Source organism: Hyla sarda, chromosome 3 (assembly GCF_029499605.1).
Source record: "Hyla sarda isolate aHylSar1 chromosome 3, aHylSar1.hap1, whole genome shotgun sequence".
Classification (NCBI taxonomy): Eukaryota; Metazoa; Chordata; class Amphibia; order Anura; family Hylidae; genus Hyla; species Hyla sarda.
In genome coordinates, this window is record NC_079191.1 from 203,207,216 (window position 1) to 203,229,156 (window position 21,941).

Below are 21,941 nucleotides of genomic sequence, written 5' to 3' on the forward strand. Positions count from 1 at the left end.
TTAAGGCAGTTTTCCCCACCAGTGTGCCTCCAGCTTTTGCAAGACTACAAATCCCAGCATGCCTGGACAGCCGAAGGCTGGGAGTTGTAGTTTTGCAACAGCTGGGGGCACACTGGATGGGAACCATTGCTATAAGAGGAAAACTGTCATCAATGTCACAGCACTAACCTGTTGGTGCAGGCAGGTAGTGCGGGTGACACTGATGAGAACGGTACTTACCTGTCCACAAGCTGTGGTCCCGTTCTCCTGGTATCTTTCTCCATTTCTCTCGTTTGGCCGGCAGGCATGGGCGGAGCTTCCTGACGTCACTGCTGCTATTTCTCTGCTGGGCTCCGTTGTGCACAAGCCTGGGGAAACAGCAGCGGTGATGTCCGGAAGCTCCATCCGTGCTCCAAGCCTGCTGGCCAAATGGAAAAACAGAGTAAGATACTGGGTGAATGGGACCACAAATTGCGGACAGGGAAGTATAGTTATCATCAGTGTCACTTGTACTACCTGCCTGTTCGGTTCCACTGATGACAGTTTTCCCTTAAGGGTATCTCTACACGTACTGTACATGCTGTGCTGTCTGATTCCGAGATGACATATCAGAGCAGGATCACTGGCCGATACACCGTGACTGGCTGAGGCGGCAGGTCCTGCTCCCAGCTCTCCGCTCAGATAAGCATCGAGGGACCGAAAGGGGTAGGTAAGTTCACGTTACGGCTGGGCTCCACTATATTCTGTTAAGTTTAGCAGAGATAAAAATAGTGCATGAACTATTTTTTTTCCTGTAATCTACCGGATCTCCAACGGACCCCATTCAAGTCAATGGAATCAGTCAGGACCCAGTGGAGTCCCTCCTGCTCCGATCCACCTAGTGTCATTAGACAGATTCCATAGAGACATGTCCTGCAACTGGACGGAGATCGCAGAACGTCAGAGAGTGAAGCGCACACAGCCGTGCTTCTCCCAGCTTGTGCTGAATACCCCAACCGATCAAACTTTTGTCATATACTGTAAAAGGGTATACCCTTCTGGGACATTTATCCACAGGATGTCCTTAAATGTCCCCTAGATGCTGGACTCAGGGACCTGCACCTATCTGTAAATAAGGGCTCCCCAGGTGCCCTGTGACCTGTTTGTGGGCACCAGAGGCGGTTGGGAAGCCACAGGCAGTTGAAGCAGGAGAGTTAGACAACATATGTAACTCCCATTGAATTTAACGGCTGCTGTGCACATGGAGTAGCCCGGCAGACTATACTGCTATATATAACTCCCGAAGGATGTCAGAAATGTCCCAGACAGGTATACAACAGACTTCTGATGGAGAGAGATGTGGCTCTCTAAACAGGTGCACAACCTATAGGAAAGGGCCTTAATATAAGCTCCCTTCAGAGCAGCTACTATTATAGTACAAACAATGCAATGTCCATCAGCAGAGGTGGAGAATGGACCTCAGGAAGGACACGTGAACACATACATTATACACACACACACACATTATATACACACACACACACTTATACATACATTACACACACACACACACACTTATACATACATTATACACACACACACACACACTTATACATACATTATACACACACACACACACACACTTATACATACATTATACACACACACATTATACACACACACTTATACATACATTATACACACACATACTTATACACACACTTATACATACATACATTATACACACACACATACTTACTTATACACACACAATACACAGTAATTAGAAGGAGAAAGCACAGCCCTAATGTGACAGGCATACAAGCGCCCGTTATCACCCAATCACTGTCCTCATAGGTCACGTGTGGCAGTCAGCTGACCGGGCCGGTGGTCCTCACCTGTGGCAGGGGGTCCTCTATGCTGGATGCTGCCCTGCGGCACATCGTGCTCCCCCAGCAGGGGGCTCCTGTCCTCCTCCTCCTCCTCCTCCTCCTCCTCGCTGTCGCTTCCCCACGTCCTCATGGTGCAGAGCGGCCGGCGGCTGTGTGCACATCCACAGCTCAGCCCTCAGCCAGGTCCCGTGCACGGAAGCGCCATGTCTGAGTCAGCAGCTGTTAGCACCGGAGACTCCTCCTAGTGTCTGCTGTTCCCTCCTTCCTCTTCCGCGGTGACGGAGCTGTGTGTCCCTCGTGATCCCGCCACATCCTCACCCGGGCTGCCCTGTGTTATTCCTCACAGACTCACATTCCTCTAGGCCATTATGGTGATATATGGAGGAAGATGTTATCGTACCTGTAACCTTACGATTGACAGACTTAGCGCACACTAATGGAGGATGCCCATAGCAACCAATAAGATCGCTTCTTTCATTTTTCAGAGGCTTTTTCTAAAATGAAAGAAGCAATCTGATTGGTTGCTATGGGCAACTCAGCAACTTTGTCTCTGGACAGGTTTTGATAAATCTCCCCCTATATTTTGTGCCTCTATGGCTCGGATATCTCAGGTAACACTTAGGCTATGTTTACACGATGGAATGTCCGCATGGAGAATCTCCATGCTTACTTTAAAGGAGAACTCCGGAATAGGACAATTGTCTGTCATACATACTCCCGACAGTAAAAAAAATAAAGAGACACATACCTTCCTTCGCTCCTCCGGTAACACGCTCCGGTCTCCGCCGCGATCCTCTTCCTGGTTGCTGGTGGTCGGCGAGTCATACTGTACTCAGCCAATCACTGGCCGCAGTGAAGTCCAGACTCAACCGGTGGTAGGCTGAGTGGCAGGGTGATGTTTTTGGCTCTGGCACACGAAAACGTCACACTGCCGCTCAGCCTATCGCCGGCCGAGTCAGGACTTCGCTGGTTGATTGGCTGAGTGCAGTATGACATGCCGACCACCGGCAACCAGGAAGAGGATCGCGGCGGAGAACGGAACGGGTTACGGGAAGCACCGGGGGAGCGAAGGAAGGTATGAAGCTCTTCATTTTTTTTACTGCCGGGAGAATGACGGGCAATTTTCCTATTCCGGAGTTGTCCTTTAAGCAAACTACAGACTAGGACCGCACAGAAATGCGTTCTGTGCAAAGTCCGCAAAAAGAATGAAAGTGTCCATTCTTTCTGCAAACACGGAAATATCTGGCATGGAAATTCTACCCCGTGTACCTGTAGAATCCCGTTGAATCCAACATGACTGTGCTGCAGCGTACTCTCCGCATTGGAATTTGACAAGGAAATTCCATTGTGTGAACATGACCTTGAAGGGGTACTCCGGCACTAAGACATCTTATCCCCTATCTAAAGGATAGGGGATAAAATGCCTGATCCCGGGGGTTCTGCCACTGGGGACCCACGTGATCTTTCATGCAGCACCCCGTTACCATCAGCCCCCGGAGCATGTTCGCTCCGGGTCTGATGACTGCCGATCACGGGGCCGGAGTATTGTGATGTCACAGCTGTCACGCCCCCTCCCATACTCTTGCATTGAGGGGGCGGAGTGTGACATCACACGGGGGGCGAAGGCGTGACGTCACAATACTCCGACCCCGTGATCGCCAGTCATCAGACCCGGAGCGAACATGCTCCGGGGGCTGATGGTAACAGGGTGCTGCGAGAAAGATCATGGGGCTCCCCAGCAGTGGGCCCCCCGCGATCAGGCATCTTATCCCCTATCCTTTGGATAGGGGATAAGATGTCTTAGTGCCGGAGTACCCCTTTAAAATGACATTCAAACATATACATGCTTGGACAGGCACTTCAGTGGCCCAAGTGTAGCCAGATAGTGACTAAGGGGGGGGGGATTCATCAAAACCTGTACTGAGGAAAAGTTAACCAGTTGCCCATATGAACCAATTAGATTGCTTTTTTGATTTTTGAAAAGGCCTCTAAAAAATGGGAGAAGCAATCTGATTGGTTGCTATGGACAACTGTTGAACTTTTCCTCACCACAAGTTTTTTTTTTTTTTAAATCTTTTTATTATGTTTTTTCCTTACAGTACATTTACAAATACAAATATTACACACCATCGCACAACCCACCAATGGGGGAAGGGGAGAAGGGAAGAACAAAGGAAATGACACAATGTTCTTACCATACAAATCCAGACAATCCAACATACCTACATTCACACCTACTCTTGTACCCTTCCTCTCTCGATTCCCAGCTATGCTCTATACCTCTGCAATAATAATAATGCGGTACAGTGAAGCACTCTAAACCGCTCTTATCTCTTTTATTTTCTTTATCCAGGCATCCCATATCATGCGTTTGGTATCCAGTGAGGCTAAGCTGTCTATTTTATCCAGTCTTAATCTTTCCATTGTGCATACGTGTCTTAGTTTAAAGGGGTACTCCCATGGAAAACTTTTTTTTTTAAATTAACTGGTGCCAGAAAGTTAAACAGATTTGTAAATCACTTCTATTAAAAAGTCTTAATCCTTCCAGTACTTTTTAGGGGCTGTATACTAAAGAGAAATCCAAAAAAAAAATGCATTTCCTGTGATGTCCTGACCACAGTGCTCTCTGCTGACCTTTGCTGTCCATTTTAGGAACTGTCAAGAAAAGAAGAAAATCCCCATAGCAAACATGCTTCTCTGGACAGTTCCTAAAATGGACAGCAGAGGTCAGGAGAGATCACTGTGGTCAGGACATCACAGGAACTGCATTTCTTTTTGGATTTCTCTTTAGTATACAGCCCCTAAAAAGTACTGGAAGGATTAAGATATTTCAATAGAAGTGATATACAAATCTGTTTAACTTTCTGGCACCAGTTGATTTAAAAAAAAAAAAAAAAAAAAGTTTTCCATGGAAGTACCCCTTTAAGATTTCTATTGTCTTGGGGACATTAGATGACTTCCAATTTTTTGCGTGCCACGGATAATAAATGGAAACTTATAATCCTGTCTTTATATGGGAGTTTCTCCAAACCGATGTTTAGAAGGGCCATCCCAGGGCCCCATTCTATTTGTTTCGCTAGGATATTATTTAACAAAATGTTTTTCTTTTCAAAATGGCTGTATCAGTGGACACTTCCACCAAATATGTATAAGTGTGCCCTGTTCCTGCAAGCACCTCCAGCATACAGCTCTGCTGCTCTCGATATGATACATTTTTGCCAGGCGCGTCGGTGTGAGGTACCAGCGGTACATTAGTTTACGAGAGCTTTCCAAATGTGAAACACAGTGCGACAGGCTTGATGGTAAGGTATATAATTTAGCCCAGCGCTCGGGGGATTTGGATACCTAGGTCATTTTCCCATTTTACCCGACTGGCTTTGGATGCTTTAGAAATAGCACCACTGCCCCCCTTGGACAAAAATAAATATTTTTCAAAGTGTGTTTTAGGTCCTTGTAATTCTCTTCTATATGGCCCCAGGAGATGACGGATCTGTAAATATTTATAAAAATCATGTGAAGGTATATTATATTTCTGGGAGATGTGTTCAAAGGATAATAATTGACCATATATGCCCAATTTTTGTAATTCCCTTTTTTTATCCAAAGGGAGAGATCTGTATCTGGTAGTAAATTATGAATCAATGTTATTGGAATACTATCATACTTAATATAATTTATTATATTTTTGGATAAGGCATACCGCCAGATCTCCATACTTGCTTTGGCTGTTGGGCTTGTGGTGGGTATTGATTGTTTATTAAGCGCAATTTGACATAAGGCTGTGTTTAAGGATATTGAACTAGTTAGGTATGCTTCTATTCCTGTCCATTTTGCTGAGGTATCATTGTGCCACCATCTTTGTAGCTGAGTCAGGTGGACTGCATGGTAGTAGTTTCTGAGGTCTGGACAAGCTAGTCCTCCTTGCTTAATGTTTCTATAGAGTATTCCTGATGAGACTCTGGCCGTGCTATTTTTCCAAATATATTTTAACAAAATGGTTTGTAATTTCTTAATAGTAACAAGGGGATTTTAAGGGGGAGGTTGCGAAACAAATATAATATCTTGGGGAGTAGTACCATTTTGACCACCCCTATCCGTCCTATCCAAGAGATAATTTAGAGAAGGTTTTTATATCTGGCTGGAGCCTTGAGCAGAGCAGCTCTATATTGGTGGTTACTGACTGTCTAGGTGAAGTGGTTAATTTTATTCTCAAGTATGTAAGAGATTCTTCCGACCATGTAAAGGGGAACTTAGTCACCAATTCAGCCTTGGTAGTCATGTCTAATGATAATGGGATTTTTCTATGTTTAGTTTGTAATAGCTTATTTTGGAGAATTGATCTAATATAGACATTAGAGGGTCCAATGAATACCTAGGTTCTGAAATTGATAAAATGATGTCATCCGCAAAGAGTCCTATCTCATGAGTGGTGGGACCTACTTGTATACCCTTTATTTCTTCACACTCTCGTATTGTTTGTGCCAAGGGTTCTATTGTTAGGGCAAAGAGGAGAGGCGACAAGGGGCATCCTTGCCTGGTACCGTTTGAGATATCGAATGGTTTACATTTTATTCCCCTGTTGCACACCCTGGCAAAAGGGCTAGAGTACAGGGCCATAATTGCTGTTACAAGTTTAGTTGGTATCTTGAATTTTTCCAAGACCCGCTCCAAGTACCCCCAGTGAACTCGATCGAATGCCTTCTCTGCATCCAGAGATAGGAGCAGAGAAGGCATCCGATTGGCCACTGCTTTTGCAATCACGTTTAAAAAATGTCTGGCCCATCCAGGGATTGCCTCCCCTGGACGAAGCCTACTTGGTCTGGATCTATCAGATCCTGAAGCACCTTGTTCAATCTGTTTGCTAATAATTTGGGAAATATTTTAATGTTGCTATTTAATAATGATATTGGTCTGAAATGGGTTGGGTGGGTTGTGTTTTTTACGAGCTTAGGTATAGTTATAATGGCTGCTTCTAACATTTCTTTATTTATATTGCCGGTGTTGAGCATATCGTTGAATAAGTCTATTAAGTGTGGCAGTAGTGTTTTTATATGTGTTTTATAGAATTAGTTGATTATGCCATCTGGACCTGGTGCTTTCAATGCCTGGACGCATTTTTTAACTTCTACAGCTGTGAAGGGGGAAGTCATAGCGTTCCCCTCCTCCTCCGACAGAGCTGGTAGAGACACTTTATTTAAAAAGGCATTTATTGAGTTTGTTGTCGGCTGAGGTACCTCTTTTTTATTTTTTAAATGATATAACTCCTGATAATAACTTGCAAAACCATTCGCTATGCTCTGAGAGTCCTGTGCTCTCTCCCCTGTCAGTAGAACTAAATACTGTATTTTACTTTGGGAGTTCCTTATTTTCAGTTGACGTGCTGGAAAAGAGCCCGGTTTATTAGCCATCCAGTAAAAGTTTAGTTTCCGATTTTTAATTGCTAAGTCAAATTTATGCAAATCTAGATTGTGCAGTTCTGTGGTGATAGTGGATATGGAGGACGCTGTTTCTATAGTATAATTTATTTTATTCTGCCTATGCAGATCTGCCAATTTTTTTGGGAAATAACAAGAAAGAGAAAAACAGAGTCACTTATAAAACATATATCATTTTATTAATTCCGTAGAATGTAAGTACATAAAAAATATATATATTGATTAAAAGTGCTATTTTTCAAAGAGGAATGAGGCTAAAAGGTGGTGTCACCGGCTCTGCAATGAAAGCTGGGTTGCATATAGTGTATATATTACTGGGTCCACCACAATGAGATAGAAATGATACAATAATCTTGCACACAAATTTGCACAAACAAAGTGTTTAGCAGCATGTAGAAAACATGTATATAAATCTCACAGTGAGAGCAAAAAATATTGCATGCCAAATAAAGTGCAGTGTGCATGTAAACAAATATAACATTGCAGGGATACAGATCAGTATAAAGATATACCAGAGTACAACAGCAATCAGCAGAGACCAGGACAGCAAAAAATTTTTGGAGTACAAATTTTCTATGCTGGGTTTGTTTCCTATGGTGTGAAGTCTGAGCTGTAAGCTGACCTCGCAGAAAGGCTTTAACCCCTTAAGGACGCAGGGTTTTTCTATTTTTGCACTTTCGTCTTTTTCCTCCTTACTTTTAAAAATCATAACCCTTTCAATTTTGCACCTAAAAATCCATATGATGGCTTATTTTTTGCGCCTCCAATTCTACTTTGTAATGACATCAGTCATTATACCCAAAAATTTACGGCGAAACGAAAAAAAAAATCATTGTGCGACAAAATTGAAGAAAAAACACAATTTTGTAAGTTTGGGGGTCTTCCGTTTCTATGCAGTACATTTTTTTTGTAAAAATTACACTTTCTCTTTATTCTATAGGTCAATACGATTAAAATGATACCCTACTTATATAGGTTTGATTTAGTCTTACTTCTGGAAAAAATCATAGCTACATGCACGAAAATTATACGTTTAAAATTGTCATGTTCTGACCCTATAACTTTTTTATTTTTAGGTGTAAAGGGCAGTATGAGGGCTCATTTTTTGCGCCATGATCTGAAGATTTCAGTGGTACCATGTATTGATCGGACTTTTGGATCGCTTTTTATTCATTTTTTCATTATCTAAAAAATGACCAAAAATACACTATTTTGGACTCTGGAATTTTTTTTGCGCGTACGCCATTGACCGTGCAGTTTAATTAACTATATATTTTTATAGTTCGGACATTTACGCACGTGGCGATACCACATACGTTTATTTTTATTATGGTTACATATTTTTTTATATGGAATTTGGGAAAAGGGCGGTGATTTAAGCTTTTAATAAGGAAGGGGTTAATGTGTGATTTTAAATTTGTTTTAACTTTTTTTTTTTTTACACTTCTAGTCCCCTTAGGGGACCTATAGGAGGAATCATTAGATTCCTCATACAGTTCAATGTGGTTTCATACAGCCACATTGATATGTATGCTCTGCGCTCGATTGATAAAGCCTGGCCCTGCCAGGCTTTATCATTTAGAGTGCAGGAGCCGCCGCAGCAGGAGAGGTAAGCCTTCCGGCTACCTCCACAGTGGATCGAGCCCAACCGCCCCCATCCCGCCCCACCACGATCGCGCTGCGAGGGCCGGCGATCCACCCCACTGGACCAACAGGGAGCGTTTAAATGTCCCTTTAGACAGCAGCGATCTAAAGGGTTAATAGCCAGCCGCGGCAATCACCGCATGTTGGCTATTGACGCCACCCCCCAGCTATAGGAATCAGCTGGGGACCGCGCGGTATGACGCCGGCTCCAGTCACGAGCCCACATCATACAATGGTTGCCAGCTCAGGACGAGCCTGCTCGTCCTTCATCGGCAACCCGTTAAAGGCACACCATAAAGTGGTCTCTGAAGATACTGAACCTTTTTTTTTTTTTTTAAATACGTTTTATTGAAGATTAAACAAACATCAGACAAATCGCCTCACAGATCAAAATGGTATAAAGCGGAGTACACAATTAAAAGAAAGGCACTGAGAACATATACAAGTAAGCAGGATGTAAACGACATAATATCATATGAAGATCCGGCATTAATCAGTGCAGTGAGGGCACAATCTGAGGGAAACCAAGAACAACCAGTTGAGTAACCTTAACACAAAAAGAGGGTGAACAAGGTGAACGAAAAAAAAAGGAAAAAAGAAGAAAAGGGGGATGGTATGTAATATAAAATCGGCAAAATAATATTGAATAGAGGCCGTAGTGTAGAATTCAGCAGATATTGCCACATCTAGTCACGAGTGCCAAGCATAGCGTTTCTAATGTTAATGTTAAAGCAGACCCATGCGTCCACAGAGGGGAGGGAGCACACACATCCAACACAACATCTTAACATACATAAATCAAAGTGGTACATACAACCAAATCTAGAAAGGGAAGGACAGTCATGACCTTAAGTCCCCTCAGGGGATGCGGAGTATGAACATTGGGTCAATGGTGAGGAGCACCAGGGACCCCACACAGAAAGAAATTTACCAGGGCATTTTCTATTCTTATAAACAAGATGGGAGAAGGGTATCATAGCATTAACCAAAGCTTTCCACTGAGACAGGGAAGGCGGGCCGGGGTCCATCCATTTGAGGGCAATCGCCTTCCTAGCAAAAAATAAGGATTCTCGCAGTAAAGTGCGCACATAATGTGGCCACACTTCCTCATCCAGAACTCCAAATAAACAAATCAGAGGGTCACACCCCGGGGAAGGTTGGATAATTGTGGCAAGAAGACCAAGGACATCCTGCCAGAAGGATCTTATATCAGGGCAAGCCCAGATAAGATGCCAGAAATCAGCTTTAGCCGCACCACATCGATGGCAGGCGTCCGAGTCAGAACGGCCCATTCTATGCAAACGAACGGGGGTGATGTAACTATAATGTATAATATTTAATTGAATCAGTTTATTATTAGCAGAAGGAGACACCACCATATGTGAGGAAAGCATCTCCTCCCAATCATCTTTAGTCAAATTGGGAATATGAGATTCCCAGTGTCGGATAGCCGGCAACCGGGAACGGGAGTTCTTGGCCTGAATGAGGTGCGTATATAGGATGGACACCAGTCCCCTAGGACCCTGCGATTTTAAAACACCAATAAGAGGGAATGCCGATATGGGTGCACGTCCAGCAGGGAACTGTGTTGACAATGCATGACGGAGCTGTAGGTATTTAAAGAAGCAGTGTCGGGGTAAATCATATTCTGATTGCAATTGCTCGAAGGAACACAAAACATCCCTATACACATCGCCCAGAGTGAGCACACCAGCATTCATCCAAAAAACAGAGTCTAGAGTCTCACCCACATGGATGAGAAAGGGGTTGTGCCATAGAGGGGTATCAGACGGGATATCAGCATATCCATATACTGATTTAGCGGCCCGCCATACTTTTACAGCCAGCTTATGTAAAGGTAGGTAAGCACGACCCCCTAGAGTAGGGCTTTCTAAAAGCATCCGGGGAGACACTGAGGGGACGAACCTATCCAGGCATTGTTCAGAGTCGGGCATGGAGTCTCCCAGAACCCAATGTCTAATATATCTCAACTGCCCTGCCAGGTAATACAAATAAAAATCAGGAAGGGACATACCCGCCTCCAGCTTGGGATGTTGGAGAGTGGTGAGACTAATCTTAGGTCTGCTAGGTCCCCAAATAAACGGAGACAGAAGGGAATGTACAGAATCAAAAAAGGATTTAGGGACAGGAACAGAAGCATGTTCTAGGGTATACAAGCATTTGGGGAGAATAATAAGTTTGATAAGATTAATACGTCCAGAGACGGACAGTGGCAGCTGGGCCCATATCCTAAACTTAGATTTAATGTAGGGCAGGAGGGAGAGAACATTGACCTCAAGATCCAGCATGGGATCCCTATTGATATACACCCCCAAATATTTAAATGTAGTGACAACCGGGAGACCACCCAACGTCGGGGGCCACGCTCTAGGCAGTAGAGGCATGACCGCCGATTTGGACCAATTAATGAACAGTCCCGAAAAAAATCCGAAACGATCCATCAGGTCGATCGCATAGGGGATCATTGTAGTGGGGTCGGACACAAAGAGAACCATGTCATCGGCATAAAGGCCTATGCGGTCCTCCCTACCTCCCACAGACATGCCCCGGAAACCAGGATCCTGACGTATACGCAAAGCAAGGGGCTCCACCGCCACCGCAAACAGAAGCGGGGACAGGGGGCACCCCTGACGCGTACCACGGCCTAGGTGAAATAGGGAAGAACACACACCATTCACCAGGACCTGGGCCCGCGGACACCTGTAGAGGAGGGAGACCCAGGACCTAAAATTGTGACCAAAGCCAAACCTACAAAGCACTTCTAAGAGGTATCCCCACTCAATCGAGTCAAAGGCCTTAGCTGCATCAAGTGACGCCACGGCCCAGTCCCCTCCCATAACACCACCCACCTGGACGGCAGTTTGGACACGACGGATATTATCCGAAGTGGATTTGCCTGGCATAAAGCCGGATTGGTCATGATGCACAAGCGACAATACAACCCGATTCAGTCTATTGGCCAGGGCTTTAGTTAGTAGTTTATAATCAAGGTTCAATAAGGAGATAGGCCTGTAGGAACCGCACTCCATAGGGTCTTTATCAGGCTTTAGGAGGACAACAATCGTCGCCTCATATAAGGAATCAGGCAGGACCCCATCAGTAAAGGCTCTGTCATACATAGCTAGCAGAGGAGGCAGGAGTACGTCACTGTACTTCAAGTAAACCTCCAAAGGGAGGCCGTCAGGGCCCGGAGACTTACCCCTGGCCATGTCTGCCAAAGCTTCTTGCAGCTCCAATAAAGTGAGAGGAGCATCTAAAAAGTCCCTATCTTCAGCCGATAATTTAGGAAAATCAATGCCGTCCAGGTAGGCAGCCAACTCAGCAACACTATACTGCACCTGCGAAGTATATAAAGTAGAATAAAACGTAGAGAAACATTGTAACAGCTCATCATTACCCAACATGACGGACCCATCCGAGGCCCGAAGTTTAAGAATAGGAGCAACAGAGGAGTTTTGTCTGACTATATGAGCCAGTAACTTACTAGATTGGTTCCCGTGCTCAAAATAAAACTGTTTGGTGAAGAATAATTTCCTATTGGCCTTTTCGTGGAGGTGCAACATATATTGTCGCCCCTCCCGTAGCCACAAGATCTCATTAGCCTCCGACGGGTCCGCCACATAACGAGCCTCCAATTGTGCACAACTCCGAGCCAATTCCTCCTCCCTCCTAACTGTAGATCTCTTGATGAATGAAATAGTAGAGCGTAAGCACCCCCTCAGATAGGCTTTCAACGTTTCCCACACCAGTGCCGGGGACCCCTCGGGGGTATTAGCCTCAAGAAATACTTGAAGTTGATCAGGGATTCTATCATTAGGGCCAATCTGATCCAACCAAAAGGGGTGGATCTTCCATCTACGCGGTGTGCCAGAACCGACCATGGAGACATCAAGCAATAGGGGAGAATGGTCAGATATAGCACGCGGCTCGTAGGAGATCGCGGTGACCTGAGACATAAGTAGCGAGTTACCACACGCCAGGTCGATTCTGGACAGCGCATGACGCCCCAATGTGTGACATGAGTACTGCCTAGTGTGTGGGAACCTTTCACGGAATATGTCCACCCACCCCACCTCCCCCAGAAATGAGGAAAGGGAATCCCCGCCAGTAGCCAGGACAGTACCTCTAGCGCTATGACGGTCCAGTGTGGGGTCTAACACCATATTAAAATCGCCCATACAGAGGACCCGTGCTGAGGGAAATGCAGCAGCAAAAGTGACAGCCTTATGCAATATTTCCATAGAGGCAGGGGGAGGATTATAGATGAAAAGAAACACATACGGGACATTGTTCAAGTAAGCATGCACAAAGATGTAACAACCCTGAGGATCCCTACGGACCGCAACTGGATCCCATCTCACCAATCTACTAACCAATATTGAAACCCCTCTAGAGTAGGACGAATGGAAGGAATGATGAGACCATTGGACCCAAGGCCTAGACAAAAGGTGGGCTCTATCAGGCGTTAAATGGGTCTCCTGAAGAGTAACTATATGAGGGCGGTGTCTTCTAATATGTGCAAATATCAGGGCACGCTTGCGCGGTGTACGCACACCCCTAACGTTCCATGACATCACTCTAAGACTCGCCATAGTAGAGCATTGCACGGGCATACACATACAACAGCCACACACCAGACAAGATAAGACAAGGACGCACGGGTCTGCTGACACATGACAGATAAGCAATCAATGGCCGAACACATTCACCAGATAGCATCTGAGGTAGAGTATATATACAATGCAACATCCCCCTAACAATTATATAACCAGTTAACCAAAGAGAACATAGAACAATGTATACTTGAAGCCAATCAGGCATCAGAAGAGCAACAGCTCCATCTAGTGGGGAGAACCTGCTTACATATGCAAAAATAGAGAAATTGACCTATACAATATATGCATAGATAGTAACCCAGAGGTAGGGACAGAAGAGAATGTAAGGCGAGGGCAGACCAGGAGGGAGCCCTTAGAGAAAGGAAAAAGTCCAAGTATCAGAGATGAAGATAAGAGAGACGAGGGAGAGATTTAGAATGAAGAATGGCTAAGGGAGGAAGGGCAAGGGCAGCTGGGAAGGCCTAAAAAAAAAAAAAGAAGGGGGGGGGGGGGGGGAAAGGAGAAGAGGAGCCAAAGGCCATTGGGAGAAAGCAGACGAATAAAAGATAAAGTAGCATGAAATCCCGCTCGGGGAAGGGCACAAGAATATATACAAGTCAAATTGCACATATGCGGGGGGAGAGGGGGGGAAGGAAGGAAAGGAAGAGAAAAGGAAGGGAAAGGCGGACATGGATTGGGAAAGGGGTAGGAGAGCCCAATAAAAGGAAGGAAGGTGTGGGAAAAAGGGAGGGAGGAGGGGGGGGAAAAAGGGGGAAGGGAAGAGGGGGGGGGGGGGAGGGAGGAGGGGGGGGGGAAGGAAGAAGGGGGGGACGGTGTAGGTGAGAGCAAATATGCCAGGGTACATCCCGACCAGCAGCTATCAGAGGGGGCTTGTATATTGCGTAGGGTGGAGAGTCCAGGGAGAGAAGACACAGAAAAATAAAAACAAAAACATTTCGGCACCGACATCCTGATATTATCCACGGAATGGGTTATAAAGGTAGTCCCGGACAAAATTCACTGCATGCCCCTGAGCGGACATGCCAGAGTGTCAGGGAGCTGGAACCTAGCAAAGGCGCAGCAGAGCGTCCGACATGTTGCCCAGAGCATAGTCCACGGTACAATCAGGCGGTCAGATAGTAACATAGGTCTGCCACAAAGACCAGTCCCATGGATCAGGAGGGGGGGGGGGGGGGGGGTTGGAATATATCATCAGGGCCTGGGGGAAAAGGTGGAAGTCCAGGGGACCAGTTGGGAAGGGGGCATCCAGGTATGGGAAAGGGGCACAGTACCTGTTCCGTGGCCTAGAGGTCCTGAGCTGCAGCCATTCATGAGGAGGGAGAAGAAATAAAAGAAAAGGGCCCTCAGAGCCATCCCAGTCCGAGTGCAAGATAGCAGGTCACAAGTCCATAACGGGAGGGCCCAGATCAGCGCCTCCCGCGCAGCCAGTCGTCCGCCTCACCCGGGGAGGAGAAAAAGATGGCTCGATCTCCGTCTACCACCCGGAGGCGTGCAGGGTAAGCCATAGAATAGGGCACACCACGCTCCCTCAGCCGAGCCTTCACCGATGTGAAGGAGGCCCTCTTGCGCTGCAGGTCAGATGAGAAATCAGGGAAAATGGATACCTTAGCATTGTGCACCTTGATCTCAGGGAGTCGTCTAGCAGAACGGAGAATCATGTCTCTGTCGTTACAGTTGAGAAAGCGCGCCAATAGCGGGCGCGGGGGTGCCCCAGGAACCGGCGGCCTAGCAGGAACTCTATGTGCCCTCTCCACAGCATAGGCCGCTGAAAACTGAGCGTCCGGGAAGAGTTCCTTAATCCAGGTTTCAATAAAGGCCCCAGGGTTCTGGCCCTCCGCCCGCTCAGGTAGGCCAATCACCCTGATGTTATTCCGGCGCAGCCGGTTCTCTAAATCATCATTTTTCTGCCGGGCGCCCTCCAATTGCTCCTGCACCTCCCGAAGGGAGGAGGGCAAGGGCTGCACAGAATCCTCCAGTGTTGAGATACGGGACTCCGTCTCTGTGACCCGCTCACGGAGAGTCTGCATGTCCTGACGCAGGAGGCCTACGTCCACCCTTACCTCCTCCAATTTGCCGGTAAGAGACGTCCTACAGGTCTGTATGGCCATGAGGAGGGTGTCACTAACCTCCCGCAGAGTCGGTTCAGGAGAGTCTGGGAGATCAGGCGGCAGGCCCTTCACCCCTACTGCTGCAGAGCGCGCTCCAGCCTGTCCAGCGCCATCTTGTTTTTCAGCACGGGCATAATCTCTGAGCTTCTCGACCGCCGTGCGGTCTTTTTGTTTAGCTTGATCCGGTTGAGGAGGCATAGTACGGGTCCTCAGTCGGGTTCGTGGGGTCAAAGTCTCCAGGATTCAGTCCAGGATAATGAAATTGCAGGTCCTGAGCGGGAGCACTTACTCCATGCGACCGCTCATCTCAACTGCCAAGCCACGCCCCGAAGATACTGAACCTTTGTTGACCTCAAGGAAAGATAAAATCCAGGGAGCTATGCGCTCCTTTAGTTGAAAATGTTTTATTATATGTGGGTTAGCATCCCACTGATGTTGTGCTGATGCCCCAAGGGTGTCTCTGATCGTCAGCACTACAGCCGCATGGCCTGACCATGAAATAGTTTTTATTTCAGATGATATTGATGCCATTAAAAGTTGGTTTGTTACAAGAAAGTAATCTTTACGTGTATGGGTTTTATGGGGGGCTGAGAATAAAGTATAATCGGTCTCTGGGGTGCTGCACCCTACATACATCAAAGATTAAAGTGTGCTATCGTGCAGGATATTGCTGTTGGTTATGTGTGTTGTGACTTGGAAGTTGAATCTGCTGATGGCCATATAACATGGCTGAAATCTCCCATAGCAACCACTTTCTCCTGAAATGAAAAAGCTGCATTGCTTAAAACCTTGTGTAGAAATTTATTTTGTTTGTTGTTGGGAGCATATATCCCAATAGTCACTAATAATCACGAGAGGCGCCCCATTTATTTTGCCTCTCGCTATTAAATATCTCCCCTCTGAATCTATTTGGGTGGCCAAGTCTGTGATATTCACCCTTTTATTTATTATTAAAACTACTCTCCTTTTCGCGGGTGCAAGGGCCTGGACAATAAAAGGATATGCTTTGTGTTGTAACATATAAGCATCCTCTGCCTTCAGGTGTGTCTCCTGGAGGCAGAGGATGTCTGCATTTAGCTTTTCAGCCTCTCTCCACAATAAATTCCTTTTAAATGGTGAGTTCAAACCTTTACAATTTAAGGAAACCAACCTTAGCGTCATTGTCTCATGAAGGATCTTTCTGTAAGTGGTTAAGTCAATTCTACTCTTTTGGGAGTCATATTTGTGCTTCCCACCGCCTAGCTTGTAACACTGGATAAGAAGAGAGAGAGGGGGTCAATAACTCATTCAAACACACTTGCGTACTTGCAATCAAGGATAATTTATTCATTATCACTTCTAACATACTCGGCTTTATGTGGGCTTGTTGATAAGCCCTTAAGGGGAATTTGCGGGATAGCTTCCTGCAAACAGTTACGCAATCCATACCGGCTTTTATCCTGGCATGTGCTTTTGCATAGGGGCTAAAGGCCACAGGGGCAGATAAGCTGGCTAGGGATGGGATACGGGGTGAATTTTTAAAGTCATGCCTTTAGCTTGTACCTGGGGGTATGTTACTTTACTATTCCCTCCCTTCTCCCTGCTTGCATTATTAATTTCAATCCTGCCCTTTCCCATCAAGTTATCTGTACTCACCCCTCCTGTGCTGGCATCTCCGTGAGGTAGCAGGGGAGGCCATTCCGCCACTATATTCCACTCCCGGACGCTCTCCACCATCCTGCTCCTGCTCTCCCTGGAGTTGCCTCGTTGCTCGCCGTCGATCCTGCGCTGCTGACGTCATCTTTCCGCGAAGTCGGAACTGGAGCAGCGCCTCTCTGGGTATCCTGCATCCCCACTTCCAGGTTCACTGTGGCGCTCTGTGCCTCCAGTTCTGGGCTGCCGATTTCCTCAGTCTCATCTCCAGTGTTACCCCGGGGTTCCCGAAGTAAGGGACGGCTCCTTACATGACATTGCGATCAGCCTATCACCGGCCAAGGCGGGACATCACTGCGGCCGGCTATACGCTGACTGCAATGTGACGTTCCGAGCCTAAGAAGCAGGGAGCCGAGCAGCGCCAGAGGAACGGGACGCTGATACCCGGGCAATGTTGGAGAGTGAGAAAGTTAGTTTTTTTTTGTTTTTGCTGCCTGGGCAAAAGGAAACTTAAAAGAACACTGCCGCATTTCTCTTTTAAGGTACAGTTTCACTAATCATCACTGCAGAACTTACAAATTACAACAGCTCTGATGGGACAGTCAGGAGAATACACAATGATATTTCTGACCTGAGTGATGTCTTCTCTGTTGTCTTTTCTTTTTTTCTTCATCTGGTTCAGACACCCCAGGTCTTCTTCCAGCTCCATCTTCTCTACAGAGTCTGACACCTGGACATCATTGGTTCCTCACTTTTTCAGCAGAAAAACAATAATCGTTATTACTCTGCCAGACACTCTGCAATCTGACTATAATACTGCCATTCACTGGACCCTGAATATAATACTGCCACACACTACGTCCTGAATATAATACTGCCACACAACGCCCTGAATATAATACTGCCACACCCTATGCCCTGAAAATAATATTGCCACACCCTATGCCCTGAAAATAATAGTGCCACACACTATGCCCTGAATATAATACTGCCCCACACTGTACCCACTGAATATAATATTGCCATACACTGGATGCTCAGCTCCTCCACTCTGTGTCATTCAGCCACTATATGTTCTCCTTATGCTGCTGCCACCTCCAGGCTGTGTCATTCAACTACTATATGGTCTCCTCATGCTGCCGCCAACTCCAGGCTTTGTCATTCAGCCACTATATGTTCTCCTTATGCTGCCGCAAACTCAATGCTATGTCATTCAGCCACTATGTGGTCTCCTCATGCTGCCGCTAACTTCAGGCTGTGTCATTCAGCCACTATATGTTCTCCTCATACTGTCGCCACCTCCAAGCTGTGTCCTTCAGCCACTATAAGTTCTCCTCATGCTGCCGCCAACTCCAGGCTGTGTCATTCAGCCACTATGTGTTCTCCTTTTGTGTTGCAAACTCCAGGCTGTGTCATTCAGCCAATATGTGGTCTCCTCATGCTGCTGCCAACTCCAGGCTGTGTCATTCAGCCACTATATGTTCCCCTCATGCTGCTGCCACCTCCATGCTGTCTCATTCAGCCACTTTATGTTCTCATGATGCCGCCACCTCCACGCTGTGTCATTCAGCCACTATATGGTCTCCTCATGCTGCCGCCAACTCCTGGCTGTGTCATTCAGCCACTATATATTCTCATGCTGCTGCCACCTCCACGCTGTGTCATTCAGCCATTATATATTCTCCTCATGCTGCCACCAACTCCAGGCTGTGTCATTCAGCCACTATATGGTTTCCTCATACTGATGCCACCTCCAGACTCTGTCATTGTGCCGACATGTGACTCTTTGTTAGATTTGGTCTTTTGTAACCACACTATTTATTCAAAAGTAAATGCCAGGGCCCGGGACATAAAACTTTGGAGTATAATATTACATTTAAATTTCAAAATCTAATAGCGTACCCGTCAGATCACTCAAAAAAACTAAACTATTATATGTTGCTCAGTATCTCATCCTGATCATGTACATGTACTTTGTATGTGTCTGTGACCTACATTTCTCTCAGAATTAGCTTTATTTCTGAAATACCTTAATTTTATCTATTAGAAGCAGGGGGGCGGGTACTCACTGTGATAACCACTCCCCCTCCCTCTCCTCAGTCCAGTGCTTCCCAACCAGGGTGCCTCCAGCTATTGCAAAACTACAGCTCCCAGCATGCCCACACATCATTTGGCTGGTTTTGAAACAGCATGAGGATATGATTGTAGTCCCCCTTTATTACACACACACACACACACACACACACTAGCTTCATATATTCTTACACATACACATTAGAGAGACACACTGATATACACACATATATATATCCACTCACACATGCTTGGACACTTACTTTTTCATCTGCAATTCATGTTTCTGCCTCTCTCATTGATGTCTGCAGTGTGAGAGCCGGCAGCAGGCTTCCTGCCCCTCCCCTTCTCTTCACATGAGTCTCTGCAGTGTGTACAGCCCCTCCCCCCTCCAAAACGTCCAGGACGAAGCAGTGTTCACAGAAGCACTGAATGTATTCCAGGAGGCAGAGGGGGCAGTTCTTTGACTGGCTTTTTCACTATGAAATACTGAAAATTTTCTAATGAAAGCAATTGCAAAACCTATTGTTTTTGCATGCTTTACAACATATCAAAAGTTTTTATATCTGACAGTGCCTATTTAAATTTAAAAAAATCGATGTAATCTGTTCACAACTGAGGCCCTATGGTCATCGATGTTATATATTAGCTGTGAAATTACCACAACAATCCATTGAAACAGGTTGGAGCGATAACAATGAACCATAGCTGATTATATGAAACATTTGAAGTTCCACAAAGAGTAAGACAGTGGGGGGGGGGGGAGGGGCATCGAGAGGTACAGGCTGGAACAGGTGGTAGCTCGCCTTCCGGTTGACCGCCAGCTCAATGCTCACCAGAATGGGTACTCAAAAAATGTAAATAAATTCAAATTAAATTAAATAAAAATTACATTAAAATCTATTTATTCTATTCAATTTTTACGCCATATTGTCTCCCTGCTGCCAAATCCAGACGCTTTGCAGCAGTGATTCTAATAGCGATTCCTGTAATCTGTATGTCATACTGAATAACACTATTATTTCACTAACACAGCACACTCCCTATGCATGTTAGGACAAGGCAAAGTGTTCTACACCCCTATTGAGGCTCTCAGTAGGCCAGAAATAGCAATTTGCTGCAAATAAATTGGGAACGAAACAATCCAATTTTTCTAAAATTCATACTGACCCATAGAATAAATTAGTATGTACTGTTTTATGAACTCTGAAAAAATTATTGCCCTACAAAATTGTGCAATACCATATTTTTCAATTTTGCCCTACATAAAATTTGTTTCTGGCTTTGTAATACATTGTATGATAAAAAAAAAAAAAAAAAAAAGTGCATCAGTGGAAAATACAACTCATCTCACAGAAAATAAACCCTAATACAACTTTGTCAGTCAAAAAATAAAAAAGTTGTGGGTCTTAGAAGGTAAGGAGGAAAAAAAATGTGAGCCAGAAAAAAAAAATTGCTGGGTCATGAAGGAGTTAATCTGTTTGTTAAAGTGAAAAATCACATCCTGAAAAGACACCAAAAACAGGGTAAGGGTACGTTCACACGCGCAGATTTTTAGCGGGTTTTCCGCTGCGTGTTTGAAAGTGGGCGGCTCTTCTCGGCTGTCCGCAGCAGATTTTCCACGGTGGAATCTACGCCGCGGAAAATCCACCACACTTCCTACTGACTTCAATGGGTTTTGCAGCGGATTCTGCAGTGTACATTCCGCCGCGTAAAATAGGAGAAGAGCCTGCCCACTTTCAAATACGCAGCAGAGAACCCGCTAAAAAATCAGCGCATGTGAACGTACCCTAAAATTTTTTACTAGCTTGTGTTTGTGCGAGATAAGCTGTAATTGTTTTGGCATTATTTTATGGTAGGAGGAAAAAGCTAATTTCCACCTTCCATAAAAAAAAGTACATTTTATTTCAATCCTTTAATAAAGAGTGCAAAAAATATAAAGGTGACCCCATAAAATCCAAGGGAAACGCTGATGCGTTTCAGTTTATTATTCAACCTTAGCCATATCGATGGAAGCTGGAAATTTGCTTTTTTCTCCTAAATGCTCAACTGGGATCCTGCTCAGTAATCAACCGTGCTTCCACTGAACTTTTTCCTGTATCTGCATCTACTACTGGAAGGGGGAGCTGACTCCATTTCTCTTTATTCATATACACTATTTTATGGCACATACTATATGTAGTGTTGATCGGTTTTTATTACGTTTTTTTCACACTGACAGAAAGCCTGTTAGACTATGTCTGTGGCTGTGTCTAACAGGCTTCTATACATAACAGACTCAAAGGCCATAAATCTCAAGATCGCATATTGGAAGTGCCAATGGGTTACAGAGAAGTCCTATCTCGTAAACCAACTAGATGCCATGGTTGCTACTGACTACAACATCTAGGAGTTTAACTTCCTAGATAGGAGCCGGATCCTGCAATTTTGGTAGCTACCCTGCTGTGTCCTGTCAGTGATCATGTGGCTTCTGAGCCAACCAGTGCTGTAAATGTATGTCACAGAGCAGGAAGTGGTTAATCAGGGAGGGAGATCAATGTAATAGTCTTATTTATCCACAGA

The 21,941-nt window shown here is 45.4% G+C and overlaps 2 protein-coding genes across 2 annotated transcripts in view; one reads left to right on the top strand and one right to left on the bottom strand.

Annotated features, from left to right (window-relative positions):
- SLC17A5 (solute carrier family 17 member 5) overlaps nucleotides 1-1,158 on the bottom strand; it is a 57,584-nt gene extending 56,426 nt beyond the window's left edge. The window contains exon 1 of the mRNA XM_056565883.1: nucleotides 1,013-1,158. Coding sequence (XP_056421858.1) covers nucleotides 1,013-1,025 — 13 coding nt within the window. The 5' untranslated portion in view covers nucleotides 1,026-1,158. The remainder of the gene's footprint in view (nucleotides 1-1,012) is intronic.
- A 142-nt stretch (nucleotides 1,159-1,300) lies between these two features.
- LOC130361023 (uncharacterized) overlaps nucleotides 1,301-21,941 on the top strand; it is a 229,556-nt gene continuing 208,915 nt past the window's right edge. Inside the window, exon 1 of the mRNA XM_056563582.1 lies at nucleotides 1,301-1,333. Coding sequence (XP_056419557.1) covers nucleotides 1,316-1,333 — 18 coding nt within the window. The 5' untranslated portion in view covers nucleotides 1,301-1,315. The remainder of the gene's footprint in view (nucleotides 1,334-21,941) is intronic.